This window comes from Mytilus edulis, chromosome 8, assembly GCF_963676685.1.
Source record: "Mytilus edulis chromosome 8, xbMytEdul2.2, whole genome shotgun sequence".
NCBI lineage: Eukaryota > Metazoa > Mollusca > Bivalvia > Mytilida > Mytilidae > Mytilus > Mytilus edulis.
In genome coordinates, this window is record NC_092351.1 from 8,486,739 (window position 1) to 8,512,202 (window position 25,464).

Below are 25,464 nucleotides of genomic sequence, written 5' to 3' on the forward strand. Positions count from 1 at the left end.
CATATATAATTATTTTATTTATTTCAAACAGTATAGTGGAATGTATAAGTTACCTTTTGATCCGAAATACAAATCATACAAACTTAAAACTACCTTTATTTTTTTACATCAACGAAAAATATTTTCAGAAAAATTTACCATACCAAAAAATGATATAAAATCAATATGAAAAGTTACCTTCACCTTTGCTGATAACATGTCTTTCTCTAGCAAAGCATTTTAAAATCAATAAATATTTGAAAATAAAAATTACATGAACAATGACATTTGCAAAATTGAAAATTGAAGATTAGGATGAATAGAAATTCTACTGTCTATTCTTTCTAAATTTAGGAATATGATAATTTGGATATTTTGGCATCAAAATGTCATTTGCAAACATAAACTAACTGATAAGATAACCCCCCCCTTTACCTCCCCTCAAAAAAATGTATACTTACTCAAAATGTCATGAAGTAAAAACATTCTAAATAAGGTATTTAGATCTTTCTAATATACATTAGCATGTCAGAAACAAATCGCCCATATTTTGGCAATATGGAAGGTGTCTGAAACTGATGTTTATATGAACATGTCTTACGAACAAGTAAAATTATAATAATGTATTTAATGGAACATAATGCATAACTATTATAAGTTGAAAATTTAAAATTTCCATTTGAAAGTTTATACTGTTTAACTTTCAATATCAAAAATATCTCCTGCTTATTACAATAACTATGTTATCATAATTGAATACATTTCACACAACTATGAAAGTTCAGATTAGGTTTAACATAATGCAAAGCATTACAAACAATATATTGTAATACATTTTGTGTACTTCAATGCATTTAACATTAAAATCAATCAACATATTTGGCATACCTTTTTATAAATATATAAATGCATAAAATAAATCATCATTATAAAGCTTCTATATGATATCTTTTTAATTTCTTATGGTGTGTAAGTTGTTACTGGTGTAACTATAACAACCTTTTGTAGAACAACATGGGATGCTAAATAAAACTCGATATCAATATGAGACAGATAGTGGTTGTATTAATTTTTCTTTAAATAGTATGAACTGTAAATTCAGAAATTATTGCGTGCATTTATTATTGCGATTTGTCATTTTAGACTTAAATGCGATTTTAATTTTTTTATGATTTTGAGAAAAATCCTGTGAAATTCATATAAAATATTTCAAAATGCAAGTTTAAATTATTGCGTTTACAACTCAGTCACATTTTTCGCAATAATAAAAACCTCGAATTAATTTCTGAATTTACAGTATTTGGCATAAAACAATTTCAGAGACATACTGTAAATCCTATAACTCTGAGACTTTTAATAATTTCCCTAAAGTATGCATCATGAGTTTAAAAATTAAACAATTGTTGAGATTAACAGAAGTTTATCAAATTGCTCAACATTTGCAATATTTTAGATAGGTTGTGTGGTCTCTAAATGTTTAACAAAAGATTTTTCTTAAACTTTGGTAATAAACTTCTAGGTGAAAGTAAAAACATTGAAATAATTAAGGAAATCAAAGTTATCTTTTCATGGATTCTATAGGGGAAACTTGAATTTTTCCTTACTGGGGACATATGAAACTTGATTTTTTGATAGTTCAATATTACAATTTCAAGTTTTAAATGTTTCTTTTGTATATTAAATGAAACTTAGTAAAATATTGTTAAACAAAAAAAAGAAGTTTGCACCATGTCCAGAAAGGATGATCAGAAAAAGACACCCATCTACTTTAAAACTTAAAAAGTTGGTTAATTTTCAAAAGTTTATGACAAAAAGCACCTTTTAACTTCCATAGTAACAATAACACATATATATTAGACTCTGAATATAATCAATAGTTAATTGTATTTTTTGGAACTATGAACACTTTTTTGAAAATAAATATATATACCATACATCTAGGTGATAAAATTGCTACTAGCAAACCATGTTAAAATCTGAGGCCAAAATGACCAAATATTATATTGCACATGATATATAATTAGCATGTAATATAAATGTATAAGTGACAAATATCAATTCGGAAAAAAACCTTATGTAAAACAATATTTTCTGTAAATGACAAGTAATTATGATGCTTTAGGAGTATTTGAGAAACCTTTTTCTGTATAAAATAACAGCATAATAAAAAAGTTTTAAAGAAGTAATGTCATAAATTAAATATGACACTGAATCTGTTGTTTATGCCTATGAAAAACAAAAATTCTGGCTGTCAACAAAAAAAATCTCATTTTGTTTTACGTTATCTTTTTTATAATCAACTGACTTGGTTCATGATACAACCAAATAATTTTGTGGCACATAATCATTCAAGAAAATAAAGGAGTTTTATGATAATTCATATGCAGCAAAATTAAAGCTTTGCTTTAATTAAAAATTGACAGCATACACAATTCTTATACATAAGGGAATTCAAGATCAAGACTTCGGAAATAAAATAAACATGTAAACAATGACAAAGTTAGATATGCCTATATAGCTGAGACTCATTAAAACAGTGTGCAAATTTATTGCAAAAAACATCTAAGGTACCATGTTTACAAAGACAGCCATTTGTCTAATAATATCTGAATGATGTTTTTTTGGAAACTTATAAATAAGTCAGATCTGGAATAAAGCTGGTTATCTTTAAAACAACAATCAATAAATGAATTTACAGTTAATGTTAAAAAATATTGTCATAGCATATGGGAGACAACTCTTAGAGTATTCTGATTTTTTGTCAAGTTTCAGACAACAACTTGTTTAACTGGTAACAAAGCTTTACTGTCAATGAGACAAATCATAATTTACTTCTTATTTAATGACATCCACCATAGTTTACTATTTGCTTAATACTTTTTTATTCATTATAATATTTAAAAACTTGTTACATGAGAATAATACATTATAGAAAAAAACTTTTAAATGGATCTGATATAACAATAAAAGGATACTAACTAAAGCTGTATACATAAATAAAACTAAATACCAGGATTGATTAAAAAAAACAATAAAGTAGATGTAGTAAATAGAACTAAAACACGAAGTCAAAGTATATATGTATATTTGCATAGCTAAGCACTTCTTATAAGTGTGACTACATACCACAACATGTATGGATATAACATTGTAAACAGTAAAACAAAAGCTAGTAAAATTAGCATAACAATATATAGTCATGTATAAATGGTTTTCTCAATGTTTTCAATAAAGATCCAGCTACCCATGATGCATTGTGAAGCCCTTTCTACCATTACTTTAATGCTAGCATTTCAAATCAATAACATCTACACATGTATACAATTATTTTAACTACTTATTGATATATAGAATCAGAATCAGGTGCCCTATATGTTGTTTATTTCTATATCATTCAACCTTGACACATTTCGTATTAAAGTAGGCTTAAGTTGCAAACATCCATTACAATAATCTTTACCCCACAAATATATGTTATAGAGATAGGTTTTTGTTTTTATTTTTATAAGAAAACATTCAACTTGAGCAACTTATATATATCCATTACTTAAAAAAAACAAACTTCTATTATTATCTAAACTTTGACATTGACAAGACAGCTAAAATATCTGAATTTTGGGTTATTTTCTCTGCAAAATTCCAGTGCTTCAAATATCATATAATAATAAAGAGTGATACCATTTAATCAAAGAGCAGAATGCTCTGAGGGATACGATTGCCATATAGTTTTCATTGACACATGTATAGCAGTTCTGCCAACTTTTCATTAAGCAAATTCGTGAGATTTGGCCAAATTAGAAATGACCAAAGAGGAAAAAATTGATCCAAGGATACTGCTGCAAAAAAGCATGAACATGCGTGAGTCTCACGCATTTTTGGAAGCCCTGGCCTTGATAGTCCAAATAATTATGACGTCTTGAAAGGCTATTATATTTTTTTTCTTTGACGCCTTACTTCGATGTCGAAGTAAGGCTTCAAAGAAAAAAATTTAGAATAGCCTTCCAAGACGTCATAATTATTTGGACTATGGCCTTGAAGGCATAAAACTTTGCTCAGTGCTTGGAGCACAAAAATCATGCTCGAAACTAGAAATGAAGCAATTTCATTGGTTGATTTTCGAGTATGAGTACAAAAAAACTAACTCGAAAGTTTTATGACCGCAAGGCCTGGTACAGCTGGATAGTATTATTTTCAAAACTAATTCAACTGCACATGCAAAGGTAATATAAATCTGAATAGTCACTCAACTTTAAAAATAGCTAATCCCGGATACAAGTGTACGAGCAATGTACTTATTGTGTTTTATTTGTGTGCTATCAATTCCAAGTTTACTTTCCACAGCAGTCACTGAGAGGGAGAGAGAAGGTATTTCACTTCATAGTTCGAGATTACTCTGATGTCCGACGGCTGATTTGCCAGACAAGCTGGGACCGTGGGGGACTTTTATGCTAGTATACTTAAATTACAAAATAAATTAATAGTCCCAGTCCCATATATTATATCAAGTATTATTGGATGCCGAATTGAATTTTAAATAGGTGCCGATTTGACTAGATGCCGATTTAACCAGGTGCCGATTTGACTTTTTCTATGGGTGCCGATTTGACCAGGTGCCGATTTGACTTGTACAGTAATCTCGGGACTATTCACTTCGTATCTTATCACTGTTAATTCTTGGAGGAACCCCATTTCCCAGTCCCATATATTATATCAAATATTATTGGATGCCGAATTGACTTTTAAATATGTGCCGATTTGACTAGATGCCAATTTAACCAGGTGCCGATTTGACTTTTTCTATGGGTGCCGATTTTACCAGGTGTCGATTTGACTTGTACCCAGTAATCTCGGACTATTCACTTCGTATCTTATCACCGTTAATTCTAGGAGGAACCCCATTTCTTACTCTTTAATTATTAATTTCCTGTGGGTCAGTGGGCATGAATCCTTCCGTACACACTCCTCTGTTTAAATTGAGATCGTTCTTAAAATAAAACGACGTTTATCGACATCTAACGAATTTTTTTTTGACAATTTTGACGGAAAATACTTCTGAAAGGGAGACAACGATAATATGGAAGACTCCAGTTCGGCTAAAGGGGTGTTATAGGTAAAACTTCATTGATTTTAATTTAAATGATGCATATGATTTTAAATTATGCAACAACAATATTAAACCCTCAATAGCAGGCAGACATAGAAAGAATCCAATGAGTTTCAAATTAATTAATAAGCGAGGAATCCAGAACAACCACTCAATCTTGATACCCCTTGAAATCAAGAAAACTATACGCATGCGCATTAATACATAAACAAACCCGCGACTTGCGATTTGGAACAAGAACGTTTATTTAATTTATGATATGATGACTGGACTGAGTCTCAATTTATTTATGAGAGTACAGTATCAGTTTCATAACGGTAAAATATACAAAACTCCACTTCAGTTCTCATATGACAGAAATAGAATTATCGGAATTCAAAGAACTCTCGCATTTATCAAAACTGGGGAATTCCCTCTGACGTGTTTCTAAATTTATAAAAACACTAAATATAAATACTGCTCAATTCTGATTTTCCGTGTTGTTAAAAACACGCATATAAGTCAATGGAAAAATCAAACATGAAGATTATGAGAAGAACATTACAGGAAAGTTGTTTATGTTCAATCCTTCTGCTTGTTTTTACCTTTTAAATCAAGACAATCATAAGAATCTGAGATGTTGCTGAATGTTTAGAATAAAACAGTTGACGTGAGGGAATGAGCACTGAGTCAACGGTAAAAGTTTACAGATTGCTTAAAAGCAATCGTATCCCAAAAACAACTTAAAATAGACATTCCTGAAATTCATGTTTCAATGTATGTCCCTTTCAGCTAAGACAGTGAGAAGATGTCACTAATGTTTATACTTTATATAAAAAAAAATAACAAACCCTTCAATTAATAAATAAACTTATTAAAAGGGATAAAAATGACAAAAGGTTTATGAGATGTAATACCTATCAACCATGTCAACAATATTCTAATTCAAGTATTTCCTCAAATATTTACCTAAATCCACTTATTTACAATGATTAAGTTTTAGGTACATTGTAACATTTGGTGAAAAAATGATTGTTATATTTACAAAAATAAGTTTAAAAGATTAAAGCAATTGAATATATATTGGATTTCTTTGTAATAAAAATAAATAATTCACTATCTTGGGAATACAAGGTTTTACATTTTTTGAAAATGTTAAAATACTTTCAATAACGGGATATCTAATTTACAAATATAACTTAAAAATGATCATACATGTTTTTATCATTATATCTTCAATTTAGTTTTAAACTTAATGTTTGGAAGCAGTAAAATTTGTGATATGAATGTTGCAATCCTGTGATTATTAGCATAAAGTAATATATTTTGAACTCCTTATTTTTATACTACTTACAGGTAATCAAAATATATGTATAGTTCAGTACAATTGTGTGACCTTTAAGATATCAATAATTCATGGATAAAGAGTGAAGTATCACAAATCTTAAAATAATTTGAAACTACTTCATCATTGTTAATATAAAGATGTAATATCATTTCTGTAATCAACAAATCTGGCATATTTCAAAAACTTTCAACAACATAAACTCAATATGGCCTATCAAAAGTCAGAACCAACCTTCAAATTAAAAATCAGTTAAATAAAAAATGCAGGTCAGTTATTTTATCTTTCATTCAATTCATCTACTTACATGAAGTTTATTGAGATGATAAGCCCTCTGTTTGAAATTATGTTATTTGATGAAATTTTGCATTTTAGAGGAAAAAAAAGGGGGGGAGGGAACAGAGAAGAAACAGAAATCACAATTTCTAAGAATAAAAAAGAATTAAAATATCGGGTTCAAAAGAAAACATTATAATCGTTTACTTAAAACATTGTTATGAAAAAACAACAATTTAGGGACCAAAATAATGAATGAAAGCCCAAAGGTCCATTACACAATCATTAAATAACTATTAGCGATATTATCTTATAAGAGGTCCCTATTGCACAACTTTATAAGTCATTACATTTTACAACTTCCAAAAATTGCAAAAACATTTGCATAAAAACGTGATGTCATTATCATAATATCTATAGAAAGTTTTAATACAAATCTTTCTATACAATTCAATATGAGGTATTCCATATTGAGATATCCATGTAAAACTATTAACATTTGACCTAAACTGGTAAAAGAATTTATTGACATCAATCTAAGGGATACAACTATTTCATCCCTTGAACTAAGGGAGACCACTATCATAATGATGTAATCTATGTTTAAACACCTTGATACCCTACAACATTCTAAAATCATGTATACTAATGTAACTATCATCAATCAGATGAATCCTCATCACTGATGTCATTTTCACCTATATCACTTTCTTTCATACAGCTTTCATCGTCTAATGATTCTCGAGAGTTAAATTCTGATAGAGGTTTAATGTCGGCCATGTTTAGTCTTGGCAGTGTCATTTGTTCAGGATTTAGCCATGGTTTAAAGTTTGGGTTATGAGTAGATTTCCACTTCTGGTAACTGAGACATGCTTTGTGTATCCTTGTTATGACCTATAATATAAACAAATACATATAACTATTCACTTTCAAATATTTGTTTACCATATATAGCAAGTAAATAATTCAACCTAGAACTTAAAGTTGCTTGGTTCAACTTTATTGGGACTCTTGTGGATAGTTGTCTCATTGGCATTCATATCACATCTACTTATTTGTTATACAGATAGAAGTACCGGAAGTAAATAATTCTGACACTTTCATATTTAAGGCTTTTCCTTATTGTTAACTGAAAATTTTATTTATAACATAAAATATTAGTGAGAGAAAACACATATATTTTTAGACCTGTTTTCCCTATGAGCAGCCTTTTTGTTTATTTATCTGACTGTTTGTAAAGGTTTAAATGAATAAAATGAATTCTGTTTAGGATATTCTTTATAAATAAGTGATTTAAATCAACTAAGTAAATTGATGAGAAAAGTTATTTTGTATCTAGTTAGCAAAGTTTCTTGAGATTAAAAAAAAGATTTGAATACTAAATATCTCAACAACAAAGACACTTAATCATTAGATTTAAATAGAACTACAAATAGTTTAACAGTACTGATAAATAATGTGTTACCATCTTGACTATTTAAATTATATCAAATCACAGCAACACAGAACCTGCAACTTAATTCATTGCCTGCTTGTCTTAATTTTTCTCAACACATCAATCACAGCTAAGACATGCTAATGGGTATTTTGCTCAGTTTTTTTATATTTGTCTACGTTACATCAGCAAATTCATGTGCCCCAATCATAATAAAGACAACCTGAATAACCAACACTTACCTTAGGTGCCATTATCTGTGTAACTTTGTTGACAGCCCAGGCTGGAAGCTTTCCTGTTAAAAGAAGATATTCTTTAGATGTATGTATATGTGAGACAATGGAAGTCTGCAACATATTGATAAATATAGCACATACATGTAGAATTGAGACAAATGTACAATATCAAAGTGGTTTTTTTTAATGAGCAACCCCAAAGATACCTCAAAAAAGGAAAAAGCATATTTGGCTTTTCTAATTACTTAGATATTGTTTTTTAGCATGTTTAATGGAATTCTTAACTGTTTTAAGACATATGAAGACTGAAATATTTCACATTTGTCATTTGGAACCTTTAATAGCAGACTATGCGGTATGGGCTTTGCTCATTGTTAAAGGCAGCACAGTTACTTATAGTTGTAAGTTTCTGTATCATTTGATCACTTGTGGAGAGTTGTCTTGTTGGCAATCATACCACGTCTTTTTTTATGTGTCCCTTCATAGAGCATTTGATTATGATTGAGACAAATACATAAACTCACATTTGTCCTCTCCTTTAACTTCTGACTCAAAACACATATGTAAAGTCAAAAATGTCCCTACCTTTAGCTTCTGATAGCGAAAAAGTAAACTGACATAAATATATATGAGAAACCTGTGCAAATTTATATATAAAAATTACAATTTGTCCTTTACCTTTTGGGTCTGACTGAGATACATATGTGAACTGACATTTGTTTCCTTCCATCTTTCTAACTAAATATCCTGTTAAATAAGACACACCTCGTATATAGCCTTTCTTTGGTAGGGCTTTCTACAACAACAACAAAATATTAGTTATGATGCCTTCAATTCAATGATTGTTATTAATATATAAAGACAACTTACTATTTCTTTATTTCATTCACAATTATAAATTAGCATCAATCTATTTAAATTGACCAGTTAACATAATGCCCCTCTACAATCGTAGGTGGGACATAAAAACATTTTCATATAGTTAAATGTCACTTTCTATACAACTTCAAGCAGTTTGGTGGGTGGAAAAATGAGAAAAATCACCAACTACTGTATGAAATATCAATATATGATATATCTTGGATGTTGTGGTTTTCAAAGCTTTGTTTTTTTTGTTACATGTATATTAAGCATAAATCAAGCCCCTGGTTTTCTCATTTTGTTAAATGCCTGATAATTTTAAAGCTTAATGTACAGTAAGAGCTTTGATCATTGTTGGAAGCTGTACAGTACTCTATGGTTGTTGTTCATGCCAATGTAAGTGTTCTTAACATTTGTCCTAATATTTTCCTCTAATAAATAATTGCGGGTTAAAAACAACAATGATTTTTCAACTTAAATGTCTTAAAATATTTGTTTAATTGTATGTATTTTATAGTATAATTTTAGATAATCTGAAATAATAAGAATTTGATTGAATAGTTTGTAAATCAAAACAAATTCTTGAGTTTTATCATTCTTAAAATTAAGAAATTGTTTGCCTCTATCTTATCTGGGGTTGAAGTCATCAAACTATGCTGATCAGGGCTCAGAGCACAAAAATCAAGCTTGAACCATGAAATCCAGCATTTCGAGTGGTTGATTTTATTGTATGAGTTTAATATTTAAAACTGACTTGAAATAAAGTTTTATGACTTTGATGCCTGGTACATTATCAAATGCGATTTTTATCCGAGATAACTACAATGTTGCACCACACTGAAATTGATATATATATCATGTATATTTATAATAAACTATGTTAATCAATAAATGCAAATTCCAAACTTCATGGAAAAGTTTTTATATTTACTTATATGTAATTTAAGTATTGTTTATACAAACAGAAAAGTCTTTTCAGTTTTCAAGTAATTAATTTTATGATAAAGATGCTGACATCATGGATGCAATTAATTAACATACACGGACCACTTGTTATATCTTGAGGTTAATTTGTCTAACATTTGACACTTTGAAGTTACAACTGGAATCTCACTAGGAGGCACACTAATCTTGTCTTAATCAGATACATGTCACAAACAATCACTGTGGGAGAGGAAGCAGAATATGATACCAGATCTCTTTAATACTGATTACACAATAATAGTATATTATTTGAGGGTCAGTAGGTCAGTCTCCTCCCCTGGATGTTAGATGTACCCAATCTGTGTGTAAAGCCAATTGCATGGTCTTTGTATAATCAGTTTCTTGGTTCATAGCAGCCTGACTAGTTGATGGAGTTTTACAGTGCTATTATTCAATTTATTCACTGGACTTCATTTGTTTTTTAACTTTTACCATTATTATGTCACAATGTGGCTGCATTATTTTTCAACCGCTACCATACTAATTTTAGATATCTACTTCTTGCGATATGAACTATCTTGTTTATTTCACCTTTGGATCTTATTTACTTATACACAGCTGAGTTTATATTGTTTGCAAACTTGTGTAGTTTTTCATGTGAAGTTTATAACCATGTTACTGTGCTAGAGAGTATTATGTGAACGAGCAGGATCTATATATCATCAGATCCTTATATATTTGTGACCATACAGAGATTTCCACGAGTGTTATATATTGAAGTGGCTTTACATTCTACACAACTGTTCTAGGCAAGTATATTTGTTTGAACTTTTATTTCTTATATACAGATGTATGGTGCTTGGAGTTTCTTTGCATTATTATTATCTGAAGGCAATTAAGAGACGAGCTTGAACAAATATTCACTTTTGTAATTTAAATATTATTCAGAAACAGCCACTTGGAATTTTACTTACCCTGATTTTTATTTTTTTTAAAATTTTTGGATTAGTATATAGTGATCAAAAAATGTTTTATTTTATTTTTATTTCTTTTTTTATATTATTTTTACTTGCTGTTTTCTTCATGCATTCTGCAAATAATTATTTAGTAGTTCATGATCTTAGATAGATAAGATATAAGATACTTTTAGTATATTTAATTCAGTTTTTGAATTATTCTAAATAAGTCAAACTATTTTTCTTGTTATACAGTTTACATTTATAGAATTATTACATAAGTACAGCTTTTGATATTGCCTATTACTGACACCTTTCTTCATTTCTTATATTGCATATTTCAACACTGAGAAAATGGAGACATAGACACATCCTGTATGCACTTTGGTTTCATCAGGATTACTACAAAGGATTGGACATTATCAACATGATCAAGTTCTTCTTTTTACTTTGGATGTGGCATTACAGCTTGACTTACTCTGCATGGATATACTTCCACTCTTGTTTTAAACTTTACATTTATTCAACTGTACCTCAGTCGTACCTACATATTATACAGAGCATGAACATTGCCAGTATTCTTATCATATTCTACCAGCTTATGTGGTTTAAAGCACATTCAGCACTAGTTCTCACTTTTATCAAGTTCAGAATGATCCCATGTTTTCAAACAGGATTACATTACAGACATGGCAGATATTCAACTTTGAAATGAGACTTTATGCATTTCAACATTGACATAAGTGTATTTATCAGTTCCGTTATCTGTGTAGACATATTATTTCTCCAACCTTCCAATGAGATCATGTAGCACATTAGCTATTGACTAAAAGGCAGTAGTACAGCCTCATCAGTGCCAGTGCAAACATTCCAGAAGTATGTTACTGATTGTGAACCAAAATTGTAAACCTACTCCATAATTGTGATGCATCATAAGGACAAACTACAGCCTCATCAGTGCCCAAGCAGTCTAGAAGTATATTATAGCGAACCTTATTGTAAACCTACTCCATAACTCAGGATGTAGCTATTCCAGCAATTTGAATTCTTAAAATTGGACAACATACACTTTTTAAATAGAACTTTACATCTAAAATATGTCAAAACCAAGGATCTATACAGTGTTCCTATTTATTTAAGATATTATAGAGATTGTTTATATCGTCTTATTGATGTTAAAGATATTTATACTATGGGATATAGTGATATTTTCTGTAGAGTATAATGTATTTTAAACTTTTATTTACTCACATAATGTTAAATTGCAGATGGAAGTATACATAGCTTTAATACTACATATACCCTAGAATCTAACTATACTTTATAGCTGTGAAATTTGATACACCTCGTTAAAAAATTATTAAATATATAACTGCATATAATAACATCATATTCAATGATGAGAATTTTTAAGCCTGAAAAGTATTATTTTATAATTGCCTTAACTGAACAGAGTGGCATTTTCTTCACAAATTTGTTTAGGAAAATTTATCATGTTTGAATTTTGGATTTATAGTTCTCATGCCTGTATGGTAATGTACTAGCATAGGGATATCCCCAAGCATTCCTTGCATACAAACATCTACAATGAGACGCCATGTCTCACTCTTCGTGGAGAATCCTCGCTCCACATTCCCTAAGCTAGCAGATTGTTATACAGGCAGTTTCTCCCCCACTCTGATTGGAAACTGAATGCATTTCTTATAAGGTTCAAATCTTATCAACCATCTGGTGCAGCTGTTGCATTTCAGAAACTGATAATGACACACTCTATCATTGAAGCATTCTCATCATTGATATACTGAATATAATTTTTTATAGCATTCTCGTCATTGAATATACTGAGTATCGTTTTTATAGCATTCTCATCATTGAATATACTGAGTATCGTTTTTATAGCACTCTAATCATTGAATATACTGAATATCATTTTTATAGCATTCTCATCATTGAATATACTGACTATGGTAGTATAATCATGTTTGAATCTTTAAACATATAATTTTTAATTAATCTTGTTTGGACACTGGATTACTTTTTGTACAGCATTTTTTTTTAAATTGGAATACTGAATATCATTTTTTATAACATTTTCAAATTTGGGATACTGAATTCTATGTTAATAGCATCACTTAATGTTTCTAATACTGGATACCATTGTTTATAAAATTCTCATGTTTATTTCCTAACAAGTATGCAGTTTTGTTAAAAAAATTTTGTCATTAACTTCTTATCTTTAAATACTAAATATCATTAGTAATACATGTAGACATTATTATGAATCAGTATGTAACATATATTTTCATTAATTTTTTTTATTTTTCTCATGACTTTATTGAAGGTGAATAATCCAAACTCCTAAATCCTTGGGGGCACTCATATGTTTCCATCTGAGTTTTTGGACCTTAATGGAATTTTATCACTGGTCATTTCTAAAATTTCATTCATCCCCAAGCATTTCGGGGACAAATTTTATCAAATTTATTCCAGTGCCAGTTTGATAGACCCCTGCTACTTCACGAGTACATGGGCTATCCCCCAGGCAGACCCTTGCACTACCTGGCTGCCGATGAGACGCCTAGTCTCATCACCTAAGTGGAGAACCCTCGCTTCACATTCCCCGGCTGGCGCATTGTCGGGCAGGCAGGTTCTTCCTTACACTGAAGGTTGCAAGCTGACTTGCTCAGGCAGGAACTCAAAATTGCGTTTGTATGCTGAGTGTTTCTCAAGGGCCAAAATTAAATGATTTTTTAATAAATATTATTATTATTCTAACTGTCTTTCTGCTTTAAGCCAGTATGATTTGCTGAGACTATGTTTTGGTTTACACACAGAAACCCCTTATATTTGCCTTGGTTGTAGTTTGTTTTGGGAGCAGTTATTTGGTCTTTTTGCTCATTTATGTGGGCTAGCTATCATATTGCCATGCTGACTTTATTGAGATTTGCTATATCAGGATCCCTCAACAGTTACACAAACAAAGATTACACAAACAAAAGATTACACAACCTCCTACTAAAACTACAGAAATAATATTTCCATACGAGACTACAAGAAATAATATTTCCATATGAGACCACAAGAAATATATAATAAGAGTCTACAAGAAAATACAATAGATCACTACAAGAAAATACAATATGAGACCACAAGAAAATACATATGAGATCAGGATACAAACACCTTTGAAGTTTGTATAAATATTTACTTATATGTAATTTAAGTATTGTTTATACAAACAGAAAAGTCTTTTCAGTTTTCAAGTAATTAATTTTATGATAAAGATGCTGACATCATGGATGCAATTAATTAACATACACGGACCACTTGTTATATCTTGAGGTTAATTTGTCTAACATTTGACACTTTGAAGTTACAACTGGAATCTCACTAGGAGGCACACTAATCTTGTCTTAATCAGATACATGTCACAAACAATCACTGTGGGAGAGGAAGCAGAATATGATACCAGATCTCTTTAATACTGATTACACAATAATAGTATATTATTTGAGGGTCAGTAGGTCAGTCTCCTCCCCTGGATGTTAGATGTACCCAATCTGTGTGTAAAGCCAATTGCATGGTCTTTGTATAATCAGTTTCTTGGTTCATAGCAGCCTGACTAGTTGATGGAGTTTTACAGTGCTATTATTCAATTTACCTCCCACCTTCCCCTTCCTTATAACACCTTCAATATTGTTTCATGACTAGAGAAACAACTCAGCTTAAACTAGTGATATATTTTTTCTTTATTTCAGTTTTCCTTAATGGAATTTTATCACTGGTCATTTCTAAAATTTCATTCATCCCCAAGCATTTCGGGGACAAATTTTATCAAATTTATTCCAGTGCCAGTTTGATAGACCCCTGCTACTTCACGAGTACATGGGCTATCCCCCAGGCAGACCCTTGCACTACCTGGCTGCCGATGAGACGCCTAGTCTCATCACCTAAGTGGAGAACCCTCGCTTCACATTCCCCGGCTGGCGCATTGTCGGGCAGGCAGGTTCTTCCTTACACTGAAGGTTGCAAGCTGACTTGCTCAGGCAGGAACTCAAAATTGCGTTTGTATGCTGAGTGTTTCTCAAGGGCCAAAATTAAATGATTTTTTAATAAATATTATTATTATTCTAACTGTCTTTCTGCTTTAAGCCAGTATGATTTGCTGAGACTATGTTTTGGTTTACACACAGAAACCCCTTATATTTGCCTTGGTTGTAGTTTGTTTTGGGAGCAGTTATTTGGTCTTTTTGCTCATTTATGTGGGCTAGCTATCATATTGCCATGCTGACTTTATTGAGATTTGCTATATCAGGATCCCTCAACAGTTACACAAACAAAGATTACACAAACAAAAGATTACACAACCTCCTACTAAAACTACAGAAATAATATTTCCATACGAGACTACAAGAAATAATATTTCCATATGAGACCACAAGAAATATATAATAAGAGTCTACAAGAAAATACAATAGATCACTACAAGAAAATACAATATGAGACCACAAGAAAATACATATGAGATCAGGATACAAACACCTTTGAAGTTTGTATAAATTAGTTTTTAAAAATTCATGAATACTTTAAAATCATCAGAAAGTCAAAATCTCTAAAAACAAGTTTATTACTAAAATTTTCAAATCACTACAAAATACTAGAGGCTCTCAAGAGCCTGTGTTGCTCACCTTGGTGCATATTAAACAATGGACAGAGATAAATTCTTGACAAAATTGTGTTTTGGTGATCGTAATGTGTTTGTAGATCTTTCTTTACTGAACATTCTTGTTGCTACACTTATCTCTATCTGTAATGAATTTGGGCCAGTAACTACAGTGGAAAATAATTTCTAAAAATTTTAATACAAAAATTTATGAAAATTATTGTTTTGCTTGCAATTTTAACTAGAGGCTCTTAAGAGCCTGTGTTGCTCACCTTGGTTTATGTGCATATTAAACAAATTCCACAGATGGATTCATGACAAATTGTGTTTTGGTGATGGTTTTGTAGATCTTTATAAATGTAATGAAATTCTTGCTCCTTTTTAATTTTCTCTATCTATAATAAACTTGGCCCTTTTGTTACAGAGGAAAATGTTTTGTAAAAATTTACAAAAATTTACCAAATTAATGAAAATTGTTAAAAATTGACTATAAAAGGCGATTACTCCTTAAGGGGTCAACTGACAATTTTGGTCATGTTTGACTCATTTGTAGATCTTACTTTGCTGAACATTATTGCTGTTTACAGTTTATCTCTATCTATAATAATATTCAAGATAATAACCAAAAACTGCAAAATTTCCTTAAAATTACTAATTTGGGGGCAGCAACCCAACAACGGGTTGTCCAATTTGTCTGAAAATAGGTAGGTAGATCTTGACCTAATAGACAATTTTACCCCTTGTCAGATTTGCTCTAAATGCTTTGGTTTCAGAGTTATACATTGTACGTGAAATTCTACATTTTACCCCTATGTTCTATTTTTAGCGATGGCGGCCATCTAGGTTGGTTGGCAGGGTCACGCCACACATTTTTAAAACAAGATACCCCAATGATGATTGTGGTCAAGTTTGGTTAAATTTGACCCAGTAGTTTCAGAGAAGAAGATTTTTGTAAAAGTTTACAGACGATGGACGCCGGACGCCAAGTGATGAGAAAATCTCACTTGACCTTTCAGGTCAGGTGAGCTACAGTACAGCCTGTGACATCCTCTTAGTTATGTCCACCCTCTTGCATGGTCAACATCCAATGGTGAACATTTATTGGGGTATTCAATCTTGAGATGTTGGCCATTTATTGGGGGTCATAAAACATAGGTAGATATTTTATCTCATTATGTTACCTGTTAAAATCAATCGGGGTTGAAGTTTTCAGCTGGTATGTTTCATTAAAATTTACCTGTACAGGTAACTAAGGTTTCTTTTAAAATTGACATTTCACCTTTTATTGAAATTGTAGAATAAAATATAGTTTTAGTCTGTTTAATTTATTATTTGTTTTTTTTGTTTAAATGTTATCTAAATTTTTTATTTTTTTTTCATTTTTGTATGTTTTTTTCATTACTTTTTTGTTTCTTATTCTTTCAATTTCTTCTTGGTAAAAATCTTGAGTAGAAATGGCAAAAAGTCAAAGATAAAGTTATTGACTAGCATTTGAAATAAACACTTTTAATAATGTTTTTTTTAAGTAGAAGGTTTATATAAATGTACATGTCAGATGTACATTGTATTCAATTGTTTGTTAGCATTATTAAATGAGTTATTACTATTAACATATTAATAATAACTAATAATCATGCAAATGATATTTAAAAAAAAATTAAAGTAATTTAACAAGTCGGTTTCTTAACAAAATAAGATGATCAAAATCAATCCTTTTACAATAAATTTTGATAACATCTAATATTACTCAGGAAAACTACAAGTTTCATTATATGGTTTAGGAAAAACCATATTTTGTTTATCTAAATTTTTTTCAAATCTCAAAACAAGAGTTGTGCACAAACAATCACTGAAAAGACTTATTTTCCAAATGCCCACCTAGTTATCATCAAATTTTGATAAATGCTCATTAAAAATGCTAATCATAATGAAAAATGTTCTTATCTCTGAATAAAGTGAATCTTATGAAAAGAAATTATTTTAAGAAATTGTCTTGAAATTTATTAAATATGTTATCTTCAGTTTGGTTAATTTCTTTCAAAATTTGTCTCCAGAAAAAATAATGTGCACTTCTAAAAATGATGACACTTTTATGGTCTATTAATTAAATCATATTTTTTTTCAGTGTATTATATTGTCGAAGGTACTGGACTGGCATGATACATATTCCTGGAATACATTTGCAAAGAATACTTCACTCAACCTTTTAGATAAAGTTAATAATTGCAGGGACTTGAATGAATTAAGACTTTTAAAGTCCTAAAAAATGAATTTAAAGAAAAATCTAAGAATAAAAACTTATGATAAAAACTGTAAACTTGATTATGTCAACAGGTAGAATTTTTGGTCATAATTTAGAAATGGAAAATAATGGACAATATAAAATTCCTAGAAAGAATAGAATATGTAAACAGTGTCACTTGTAGGTCAACGAAAACACCTATTCCTTGATTGTAAAATTAACAAAACAACTTTGAGATAATCTATTTGAAAATTATTTACCTTCTCATAATAATGTCTCTTTCCCAAAAACAAAAAGTAAAAGAAATGCTTTTAAACCTCTAAAACATGGATCATGTTTAAAATATCATATGCCAATAAAAATATTATCAAATTTTGCTGTAATGAATATTTCTAATATTTATATGTTATTTAATAGAGAAAAAATGAACTGCCTAAATTTTATTTAGCGTAAGTCCTAAAGACAATCTTAAACAATGTTGAATGCAGATCAGTCTATCTACAATAATAAACAATTTTGATTCAAGAAAATTAATTTGAGAAACACCTTTTCATTAGAAAAAGGCAGGCATTGTAAATGTGTGCAGTTATATTTGAAAATTATATTCATTTATTTTTCCAAAAAATAGACTTAATATAAAAAATAACTTAAATTGATTAAAAATTATTTAAAAGGTATAATATTAAAACTAATAGTCATGAGACAATTATTTTTTTTGGAGCTGTTTGTTCAACTAGTTTTATTATTTCATTTTATTTTTGGATTTCTTGTCATAAACACAGTTATTAAATTTGGCAAACACATGCATGTATATTTTACCTGAGACATGACCTGTAAGTTACATAATTTTAACACTTCAATGCATTCAAGATTTCCCTTTATCCTTGACTTAGTTTTTGATTAATACCTTGTGTATTAAAAAAAGCAACAGGGGGTATGATGATGAACATATAGGGCCACCATGGTGAACATATTTTTTATGGCCACCATTAATAAGATAAAGTCACAGGTAGTACTGTAAAAAGACATGCACTGAAATGTTTACCAGGAAAGGTAATTTGGACATTTTTACTGTGAGGTAATATGTATTCCAGTTATCATTTACCTGATGGTTAACTGAGTGATTTATAATACAGTATTGTGCTCCCATATCTAACCACGACCTTTGTGTAACAAAATCACGACTCTTGAATGGCCTGCATTTCACTAAAATAAAATAAAAAACTTAGTGGATGTGAAAGACATTTTGTAAATCTCTTACAAGACTTAAAACAGTTAAAAACCAGGTGTCAAATAATTTATAAAAAAAAATATTTAGCAAGGTGCAGAGAAAATTATACACCTTTGCAGGACATCACAAAGATTCTCATAAAATTTTTATGTCACAGACACACCAAAATATATAATGTCTGCTTCCTGCATGTCCTGCCTCTTGCCAAAAATAACCATGAAAAAAAAAGTTGTCAAAGTCAATAAAAGTTTCTTCCTTCAATTTTTTTACTTCATCTATTCATAGGAAATCGTAATCACTGAATCATGCTAGACTGAAGAGTGAATTTTAATTTGATTCATCAGTGTTCCAGCTAGGTTTTCAAAAGGGCAGGGTGCCAATCCTGGAAAAGGGCATTTAACGCGCGATATGATAATATGAAAAGGGCATATTTTAATAAAAGATGTTAAACATTTGTGTTTATTCGTTGAATCACAGGTTATACAAGAACAACATCTTTAGCCCATATAGAACTCTATCTTTCTACTTTTAAGACTGAAAAACTTGTCAAGCAGCTTGTCACACAAGGTTTTTTTATCATTGCTTGGCACAGTTGAACTTTATATGCAGTATGTTTTGAAAGGAGATCTGCTTCATACTGTTTCTATGGTCTACCACATTTTACCAGTTTCACCTTTCTACCCCTGCTGTGCTTGATGGCAATACAGCACAAAACAGCTGTGCTCAGTAAATTCACAATTTTAGGATATAAAGCAACAGTGAAAAATAGTATCAAAAATAAAGAATACAGAAAAAGATGACCAAGGCACCCTACCAACACTGCTACTAAGACCGTCTTTAACTTTTCCCATAACTCAAAATAAATACCTAAACATATATATTCTTAAGCAAGAAGTATGGAGACACATTTTAGAATATGTAAATGGGTTACTCAATGCTAGGAAAAAAATCAGATTGAGTTATCTTTCTTTATTCGGGTGTGCTCCTTCTTTTGGAGGATTATAAACAGTACGTAAATATGATGTAAATATGATCACAATATGGCGGCCGATTTTGTTATTTTCGTATCAAAAATGAAGGCAGTCAATGACAAATACGTCTGAATTTTCTGTTTATTTTACAGAAAACAAGTAAAACAATGTCTTCAACGAGTTTATAATGGTTTTCCAACTTTCTGTCATTACGCTTCTTCCATGAAACTACGGTAAACATCGCAAATTGTGCCCAAGTTGTTGTATGCACATTTCTTCAAAGATAATTGACGACTGACCGATTCTATTTGAACGAATTAATGTTGATGATCATTAATGACCCATCCGATAAACGGATTACCTATAACAACAGATTATGACACCAGTTGTAACCACTGATTAGCTTGGGGTGGTAAACAAAGTCATAATCTTTTCCCCAGGTAAAATTTAGTAATTAGCGTATCATATCAATACGCAAATTAATATGCAATCGATCTTCAAAAAAGGCAGGGCGCCCTGGAAACTGTAAAAAAGAGCACAGGGCGCCACTCGGAAAAGGGCGGGCGCCGCGCCCTCGGAAAACGGCCTAGCTGGAACACTGGATTCATAAAACATGCATACAATTAAATAATATCTAATAACATATATGTGTCTATATAAGTCTTGATATAAGGGGGGAGAAGTGTTAAGAATGCCAATGAAATAAATATATGTTTATAAAATGGCTTAGAAAATCATGTTTTATTAGATCTAAATTTATACTTTCAATATAACCTGTAATTTCAAATTATCACTTTTATATATCCACCAGTGATTTTATAATTAAAGCACTTGGGGTTTAGTGTATGGGTTTGAGCAAAATTAATACAAGTTCCCTCAGTAAGCTATAAAAGGCACTGGCCTGAAAAGAGATAGCTATAGCTAATGACTAGTGGTCTGATTTATCACGTTAATGCTTTGTTTTGAGATATTCACATACTTGAATAATAGCCAATATCGTTGTTTGGGTTTATACAACAAATCTCATATCCCTCCACCATAGAATGGTCCCATACTTTTCTATACTCTGGATCATGGAGAACATCATACAATACTTCTGCTGATACATCTGTATATGTTGTCTTTATCTAACAAAATGTATTTAGATAAACAGATATAATACTTTTACATGCAATAACATTGTTGAACTGTGATTCATAATTCTGACAAACGTTTGAAATGGACCGATTCAAAGTTTGTTAAGAATAGCCATGAACAAAACAATAAAGGAATAACAACTTGTATTAAATTGCAGTCCTGTATGTCTGCACACCTAAGATTTATGACTTCATTCTATGAAACAAATAAAACCAATAATCGGATAATTATGTCAATTTGTGTGAAATAATACATTACATACTACATGTACATTGTAATATTTGATAAACTATGAAAATATGGTTTCACTCTTAAATGTTGTTTAATGTTTGTCCAAGTGGGGAAACCCCTGTTTTGAGAAATCTTGAAAAGTCCAGTGATTTAATACATTATTTTTCAATAATGGAAAGATTTAATAGTACAAAATATAGTTTGATTAGAATAAAACAAACTGCAAAGAATGTAGAGCAAAGTTTATTTCAATCTAATTTAAATTTGACATACATGTATATGGGATTTTAACCTTTTTCATAGGGAGGTGAGTTGGCAGCCAGGAGTGCTACTTAAACAAGTGATTTCATTATCACCTATTTCAGTGATTTGATAAATTCAGTTATCACCTATTTAAGTGATTTTGGTGTTTCCTTTGATCTTCAAATGCTAATTTCATTGATTTTCCATATTTTCACAAACTTTTCTCTAATTTTCCTACATAGATTAGATACCCTATTTTCTATGGATATTAACTTCACCAGTGTGCTTGGGCAGTAAGTAAGTGCGCTAAAGCTTTTAAAAAATATCCTTGGGAATTTTTCTGTAATCAAATATTCATTAACTACGTTTTTTGTACTCTGACTATCAGACAAAGGTCAACAATATTAGGTAACCTGATTGGTTTTCTTTAGAGTTAGAATGATATTCTTAAAGGTTAGGTCCTGATCTGCAAATTATTCCAGAAAATGCATATTTTCAATAAATTGTAAAAACTGACAGGCTTATCAAGCAAAAGACAATTTCAAGAAAAGTTATAAACACTTATTGAAGAGATCTTTTCAAATTACTTGTTTCAGGGATTTTAAAAAGTCTGTGTCTATTTATAGTTTTTTTAAAATATTTCACAGCCAAAATCACCTGAAGAAGTGATTCTGAAATCACTTGTTTAAGTAGCACCCCTGACCATGCTGACTGGTTGGTAAACAAAAGTGGGGGGATTTTTCAGAAAGTGGGGTGATTAGGTGTGGGGCAATAGGTCATGAATTCCATGTGTAATAGTTTTTTCCTTTGCTTTCAAATCTAGCATGTGTAGTAGGTATAGCAGTGGCTTTAGCATGCATGTGTTGACCAAGTGAAAACCAGTATGTAAAAACACTGCACATACAACATTGGCATTTCGGCACGAGAAGACCGAAAATTATATGAGTCATCTATCTTGTGTTTTATACTTGAGTGATGGGTCAAAGTACCCTTTTCGAGATTGCCATGTCGTAGATCTATGTAGATGTTGAAACTTGTAGAAAAGGTACAAATTTGAGTATACTACATGTATAACTAACATTTAACATCTCATTCAGTTCTAATACACCTTATCACTATTTGTCCGCCATTACTGGATATCACACAGGTTCCTGTAAAATTTTGACGTCATAAAACAAAATATCTGACCCACAATGGAAAAGTGATTGTTGTATGGGTCAAAAGTTCAAGCGGCTGGTCAGCCGGGATAAGCGATAAGGTGTATATATAAAAAAAGCCACTTGCTGCTTTATCCAAGGATTTGTAACTATACAAATCCTTGCTTTATCCATATTTATAAACTTAAAAACATTTTCTAGAATTTCTGTTACCTTAAACATTTTAAAATCTGAAACGTCATTTATTTTTGTATGTACAGATGTGTTCCGTTTATTGTATTCTTGTTTCCATCCCTCAGTTTCAATACATAGTTCAATGAATCGTTTGAAGTCACTATCTTCTGCTACTTTAACTTCCCCGGACTGCATTTTCTTGTGTTTACAACGAAATCGTCTATGAAATTACAAATCAAAGCGTCTATTTTGATAACAACCACCTGTTTGTTGGTGACTTGTCACTTTTTACCGTAAATTTTAAATCCAATTATCTGGTACCCATCTCATAATTATATACCCGTCAAAGAGCAAGCTAAGTAGGTAATTGGCTGTGTAAATAAACCAGAAGTCGTAAAATAAGAAGCTAGTTGCTAATTCGGCCCTTTTTTCCCGTTCGACTCAGATTTATTTTTGTGCCATTTGTATATGAGGGTTTGGATGGGGTTAAATGATTAAAGAATAATGCCCTTAAAATAATGAGGATTAGAGAAAACGGGCAAAAAAATGAAGATTAGAGAAAAAAGGGGTTATTTTTTTTGAAGATAAGAGAAAAAAAGGGGTTATTTTTTTTGAAGATTAGTGAAAAAAGGGGTTAAAATTAAATGTTTACAGATTAACAGACCCCCCCCCCCCCCCCCATCCAAACCCTCGTATATGTTTGCGTGTTTCATCCGTAACAAATGAACCAATAATTTATTTTAGATGGTGTACATGGTGTAGTGGTTAGTGCATCGGACTACTAACACAAAGGTTCCTGGTTCGATTCCCGTTCGGGATGAAAATTTCAGGAACTCAATTTTCGGCTCTCCCTTGACACCGTTTGCGAGTATAGTCGTAAGGAAACGATGATAGTCCGTCGGAAGGGGACGATAAATGGCTGACCCGTGTTAAGAGAGAGCCATATCTCTTGCACGTTAAAGACACCCTTGTAGTTTTCGAAAAAGAGTAGGCTAATGCCGCTACAAGGCAGCACTCGCACCCGCAAAGTGGAAAGGGATTATTATAAGTTGCAAAACTTGTTTCCCAATCCACTATAAATAAATATGTTTTAAAAAAAAAAGATGGACAGAAAAAGATAACCCATACTGTTTTGAATCAAAAAATGCATATTGTATTCTTGTTTCCATCCCTTGTATTTTTGTCCATCCGATGAGTTAAGCCTTTTTCGTCTTTTTCAACTGATTTTTATGGTTCGTTTTTATGTTCAATGATGTTGTACTGTTAAACCACTGTCACAGGTTAGGGGAGGGATGGGATCCCGGTAACAAGTTTAACCCCGCCACATTATTTATGTATGTGCCTGTCCCAAGTCAGGAGCCTGTAATTCAGTGGTTGTCGTTTGTTTTTGTGTTACATATTTGTTTTTCGTTCATTTTTTAAAATTTAAATAAGGCCGTTTGTTTTCTCGTTTGAATAATTTACATTGTTATCAAATCTAGTGACCTATAGTGGTTATAATAAAATTGAGAATGGAAATGGGGAATGTGTCAAAGAGACAACAACCCGACCAAATAAAAAAAAAACAACAGCAGAAGGTCACCAACAGGTCTTCAATGTAGCGAGAAATTCCCGCACCCGGAGGCGTCCTTCAGCTGGCCCCTAAACAAATATATACTAGTTCAGTGATAATGAACGCCATACTAATTTCCAAATTGTACACAAGAAACTAAAATTAAAATAATACAAGACTAACAAAGGACAGAGGCTCCTGACTTGGGACAGGCGCAAAAATGCGGCGGGGTTAAACATGTTTGTGAGATCTCAACCCTCCCCCTATACCTCTAACCAATGTAGAAAAGTAAACGCATAACAATACGCACATTAAAATTCAGTTCAAGAGAAGTCCGAGTCTGATGTCAGAAGATGTAACCAAAGAAAATAATGTCTGTGTCATTTTGATCTCTTGTGGACAGTTGTCTCATTGGCAATCATACCACGTCTTCCTTTTATATTACTTCAAAAGTTTCCAAACATTTGAAAAAAATAGTTTAGAAATCTTAAGTGAAGTTTTTATTACTGATTTTATTTAGCTGATTAACGTAAACAAACTTGAATGAACTGATAAATATCAATAATGTAAATAATTCATTCCTCTTTTCCTTGGATTGATAATTATATTATTGAAAGATTAATTTCCTAAAATATACACTTAGCGAAATTAAGAACTTATTTAATCTAAAGAAATTGTCTGTAAAATGTGTGAAAATAATCTAATGAAACCCTACATGATTATACTAAATATAAAACAGTTTTGGTTCATCACAAAATTATTAAAACG

At 30.8% G+C, this 25,464-nt stretch overlaps 1 protein-coding gene across 1 annotated transcript; it reads right to left on the reverse strand.

Annotated features, from left to right (window-relative positions):
• Positions 1-1,832: 1,832 nt before the first annotated feature.
• LOC139486735 (START domain-containing protein 10-like) lies at positions 1,833-23,444 on the reverse strand. Its single transcript, XM_071271665.1, has 7 exons — positions 23,184-23,444; positions 21,182-21,329; positions 19,106-19,206; positions 9,033-9,150; positions 8,361-8,413; positions 5,806-7,577; positions 1,833-3,681 (listed from the first exon to the last, which is right to left on the reverse strand). The coding sequence occupies exons 1-6, from the start codon at positions 23,337-23,339 to the stop codon at positions 7,344-7,346; spliced, it is 810 nt and encodes a 269-aa protein (XP_071127766.1). The 5' UTR covers positions 23,340-23,444; the 3' UTR covers positions 1,833-3,681; positions 5,806-7,343.
• Positions 23,445-25,464: the final 2,020 nt, after the last annotated feature.

What these genes read in the sequence shown, in the direction of transcription:
- LOC139486735 (XM_071271665.1), bottom strand. Translation starts at nt 23,339, where the DNA reads ATGCAGTCCGGGGAAGTTAAAGTAGCAGAAGATAGTGACTTCAAACGA. An exon ending in ATCACTCAGTTAACCATCAG is followed by an intron (nt 9,151 to 19,105) that starts GTAAATGATAAC and finishes TTGTTGTTGTAG; the next exon opens with AAAGCCCTACCAAAGAAAGG. An exon ending in ATCTCAGTCAGACCCAAAAG is followed by an intron (nt 8,414 to 9,032) that starts GTAAAGGACAAA and finishes TTCTTTTAACAG; the next exon opens with GAAAGCTTCCAGCCTGGGCT.